The 4,207-nt window shown below is 42.3% G+C and overlaps 1 protein-coding gene across 1 annotated transcript in view; it reads right to left on the reverse strand.

Annotated features, from left to right (window-relative positions):
- Positions 1-476: 476 nt before the first annotated feature.
- riok3 (RIO kinase 3 (yeast)) overlaps positions 477-4,207 on the reverse strand; it is a 10,692-nt gene continuing 6,961 nt past the window's right edge. Inside the window, exons 10-13 of the mRNA XM_020621878.1 lie at positions 3,038-3,118; positions 2,661-2,750; positions 2,337-2,450; positions 477-2,176 (exon numbers count right to left, since the gene is read on the reverse strand). Of these exons, the coding sequence (XP_020477534.1) occupies positions 2,063-2,176; positions 2,337-2,450; positions 2,661-2,750; positions 3,038-3,118 (399 nt within the window). The 3' untranslated portion in view covers positions 477-2,062. The remainder of the gene's footprint in view (positions 2,177-2,336; positions 2,451-2,660; positions 2,751-3,037; positions 3,119-4,207) is intronic.

Below are 4,207 nucleotides of genomic sequence, written 5' to 3' on the forward strand. Positions count from 1 at the left end.
ATCCAAGTTTCAGAAATAGCAATTATATTAAAAGAATGTGTCAGACTACTAAGATAATGTTTTATACTCTGAAAGTTTGCGTATAAACTTCTGCTATTAAAGTGAATTAATGATAATTTGTTTTCAGTCTTAACATTGCTGTTAAACTGCTCATCCGTGTAATACTTGCAGTTATTTTCAGAGTTCATAAAAAAAGTTTTTTTCAGGGTCATAATCATCGTCCGGTTCATGATAATGTTGTTCAGTGTCTCCAATTGTGTTCAGTTCCTGATCCAATCCCTCATTTCCCTGAAAGAATCTGGAAGTTTTTCTGTAGAGGCATGTGACAGACTGACGATCAGCTGCTTTAAAATGATTTGGTCTCTATAGAAAATCAAGTGCACAGTAACCTAGTTCTAAAGGAACCAAACCTCCAAATGTTTCTGTGATAATCTGCTCAAGTTTTTAGATTCTGGTTGGATTAAGAGTCAACAGAGTTTTTAATCTTCAGGTTTTATTGTCACAACTAGTCTGCAGACTGTTCCACACATAATGGAGCATTTCATTAGAATATATCCAACTTCATGTGAAGCCTCTGTGGCTGCATGTTCCCTCATTAAAACACAACAACATGAACAAGAGACAAACACTTTCTCATCTGAAGATATAAAATCTGAGCTACTGCAAACAGCATCCTTTATATTTCATCACACAATGCCAGAATAACTGGTTTCCTTGTACTCATCTGATTGTGACAGGTAGCAAAGCATCGCCCTGCTTTAGCTTTCACAAACACCCAAACCAACCACTGAGACCTCCCTTTCCACATTTGACCCTGAACTGCTGAAAACAGGAATGAGCGCAGATGCAACGATCAGCCAATTGACAGGAAATTAATCAGCAGCTATTTTGACACAAAGAATTGCTAAAGAACATTTTAAGCAAACCCACTAAATATTCACTGGTTCCAGGTTTATAAATGACTCCTCAGAGTAGAACTAAGTGTTTTGGGGTGGCCTTCAAAATGGAGAACCAGAATGACCTCAGTCAAAAAATCATCAAATCCCTAGTTAAAAAACAAACAGTTACTTCAGGTCGGGTTGTCGCATCACACAGATATTCTGTCGTTTCCGTTAAATATGAGAAAAGGGTCCAATTAGGTTTTGATTTTTAAATGTGAGGCACAGAGAAAGCACCATTTATGGTACTTTGGATTTTAAAATGTTCTTTTTATGTTTTAGTGAGTTGTGTTTTCCACGTTGCACTATGAGCTCACCAATTCCTGATGTATTGGCTTTTATCCTAAGTGAACTAAGGTGATGCATCTACAGGAGCCCCAAACATCCCTAACGATACCCAGCCTTAGAGAAAATCAAACCTGGAGATGGAATAGATAGAACCAGAGCAAGAGAAAAAGCGATGAGGACAAGGACCAACACAATCAAGTGTGAAGATGAAAACGAGACAGAGCTTCCTGCTCCTCACCAGAGCCTCGGAGTCAGAGGGACAAACAGCTGAGGTTGGCTTTATAAAGCCAAAGCCCTAAATTTGATTTACTGCTCATATTTATTATTATTGTATTTTGAGATTTTTTTTTAAATTTCACTTAAAACAGTAGATCGATCCTGCAGTCTTTCTCACACATACTACTCAAGCTGCCTTGCTGAAGCTACCGAATTATGTATTCAAACCCATGTATTCACACATGCACCATTAACTAAGCTTCACCCAGACACAGGTGTATCTTTCACGACACTGAACTCTCCTCTAGAATTTAAATGTCTTTAAAATCAAATTAAATGTTTGATCAAAGCTTAGCAATGAAGGACCCACCGGTGGCTGCAGCCAATCTGTTTACACAAACTGTGTCAGTGTGGGCCAATTGTAACAGGAGACATGAAATGTAACTCCAGCAGCCAGGAGGGGGCGCTCCATCCTGCCTGTTGAAAGGAAGCAGTGACTGTGGGGGCCAGTGGGTTGTAGGGGGAGGTGCCAGGTCCTCCAGAGGCCGCCTCTATTCACCTCCTCTTTACAGCCTATTCAACACGGTGGGATTGTGAAGAGAGCGTGAACAGGGCAAGTGTTAGTCATCAGCATCAAGTTGAAGAGGAGGGCCGCTGTCCTCAGAGGTGACAGGGAAAGTTTTCTTCCCTCGCTTCTGCACATGGTCCTCATTCCTCTTCTCCAGCGCCACAATCTGCCAGAGAGAGAGAGCACAGTTCATGAGTAAGTACCTGCTCCGACCCAATTGCTCTGTTCTGTTCTCACAATGTCTGTCACATCTATTGTGCCTCTCTGAAGAGGGCTCCGCCCACTGTGCGGCAGACGCCACAGCTCACTCAAGCTAAATGTGTTACCTCGGCTATAAATGCAGCCTCGTCCTCTGTGTCGACAGGGATGTGGAGCCCGGTTACAGTGTTGAAAAGGTCGTAGACATTCATCGCCTCGCCCACACCTTTCTTCTGGAAGAACTGTGCCCCAAAACAAACCAGACAAACCATACTATTTATATTTCTTCTGCTCTTATCCAGATTATTGATGCTATTTCATAAACAAGTGGATCCCAGCAAAACAGCAACCACACACATACACAAAATGTGACTAAAGCATTTGTCAGTTGTCGACTTCTCAGGATTTTGGAATGGAAATTTTCTGTTCATGAAAAAGAAACTAGATGTTACCGTGGAAACATTCCTGCAGTCTCTAAAGAGGAACTCCAGACCGTGAGGGTGGGTGGGCTCCACGGACTGACTGACATCTATCAACCAGACCTACAACACAGACACACAAACTCATCAAAAGAAAAGAGACTCGTAACAACTGCACCTACAATGAACAAAAGAGGAGTACAGAGGCAACGAATCAACAAGGGGGGGGGACAGAAGAAGAACAGCTACATGGGGCAATATGGGGTGAAACGAGGACAGGCCAGCACAAGTTGTTATTCCACCTTCTCTACCGAGTTGTCAAAGTACGGTCTGAAAATTAGATGAAATCAACAAAAGAAGAACAGATGAAGGGTTAGAGTCAGTGAAAGAATACAAAGACACAGTCCTACCTTCCCTTCATGCCACAGCATGTTGTATTCACTGAGATCAGCGTGAACCAGATTACACTCTTGATACAACTGCCGCATCATCTGCACAGACAGAGGAGCAGAAACATGAGGAAGAGCTAGGAAAACAGCTGAGATGAATATGCTTGCTATGTACTGAGTAAGGAAACTATTAAGGACCACCCAGCAGCACCAACTCGCCACAGCTGCTGTAGGCAGATGCACCAGGTTATGTTCCACAGGCTTTTAAACTTGCAGTAATTAAACCTCTACTCAAAAAGCCTACTCTTGACCCAGGTGTCCTAGCTAATTATAGACCAATATCCAATCTCCCATTTATTTCCAAAATCCTTGAAAAAGCTGTTGCAAAGCAGTTATGTGACCACTTGCACAAGAATGATTTGTTTGAGGATTTTCAGTCAGGATTTAGAGTCCATCATAGTACAAAAACCGCATTGGTGAAAGTCACCAATGAAATGTCCACACAAGAAAGGTGTTCCATCAGGGGTTGGTTCGCACAAGTATATAAAGACAAACACACACGCACACACCACATGTCAGGAATCGGCGCGTTATGCTGCCAAAAATGTTGAGGGTGAACTCAATTAAAAGGCCAGACAAGGAAATGTAAAACAAAACCGTCTCTTTAATAAGAGAACTAACGCTAAACAAAACCATACAAGACACGGTGAAACACAAAAATCACAGGTCGGTATAAACAGTCCGAGATCAGAGCCAGCAAACACATACAGCAGAGGAATCCAAATACGTAGTCCAAAGGGAAGTCCGATAATTATACACAGTGACAGTCTGAAGCAAGAGGGCAAGGCAGAACAGAATAGTCAGAGGAACAAGCCGAGTCAAAAACACAAAGTACCAAAACCGAAAAATGCTGGAGAGTGAGAGGTGGCGTCTAGAACAATCTGGCTGGGATTGGTGGGTGAAGGCTGCTTATGATGCGGTGCAAACTATAATGAGCAGGTGAAACTAATGCGGGTGATGAAGAAAGTAAAAAGACCAAAACTGTGGTGAAACAAAACAGGACGTAGCATCAAAATAAAAGCCTGACAGGAAGCAACACAGAACCGAATCATGACACCACACACACACACACACACACACACACACACACACACACACACACACACACACACACACACCACACACACACAC

Source organism: Monopterus albus, unplaced genomic scaffold, assembly GCF_001952655.1.
Source record: "Monopterus albus unplaced genomic scaffold, M_albus_1.0 scaffold269.1, whole genome shotgun sequence".
Classification (NCBI taxonomy): domain Eukaryota; kingdom Metazoa; phylum Chordata; class Actinopteri; order Synbranchiformes; family Synbranchidae; genus Monopterus; species Monopterus albus.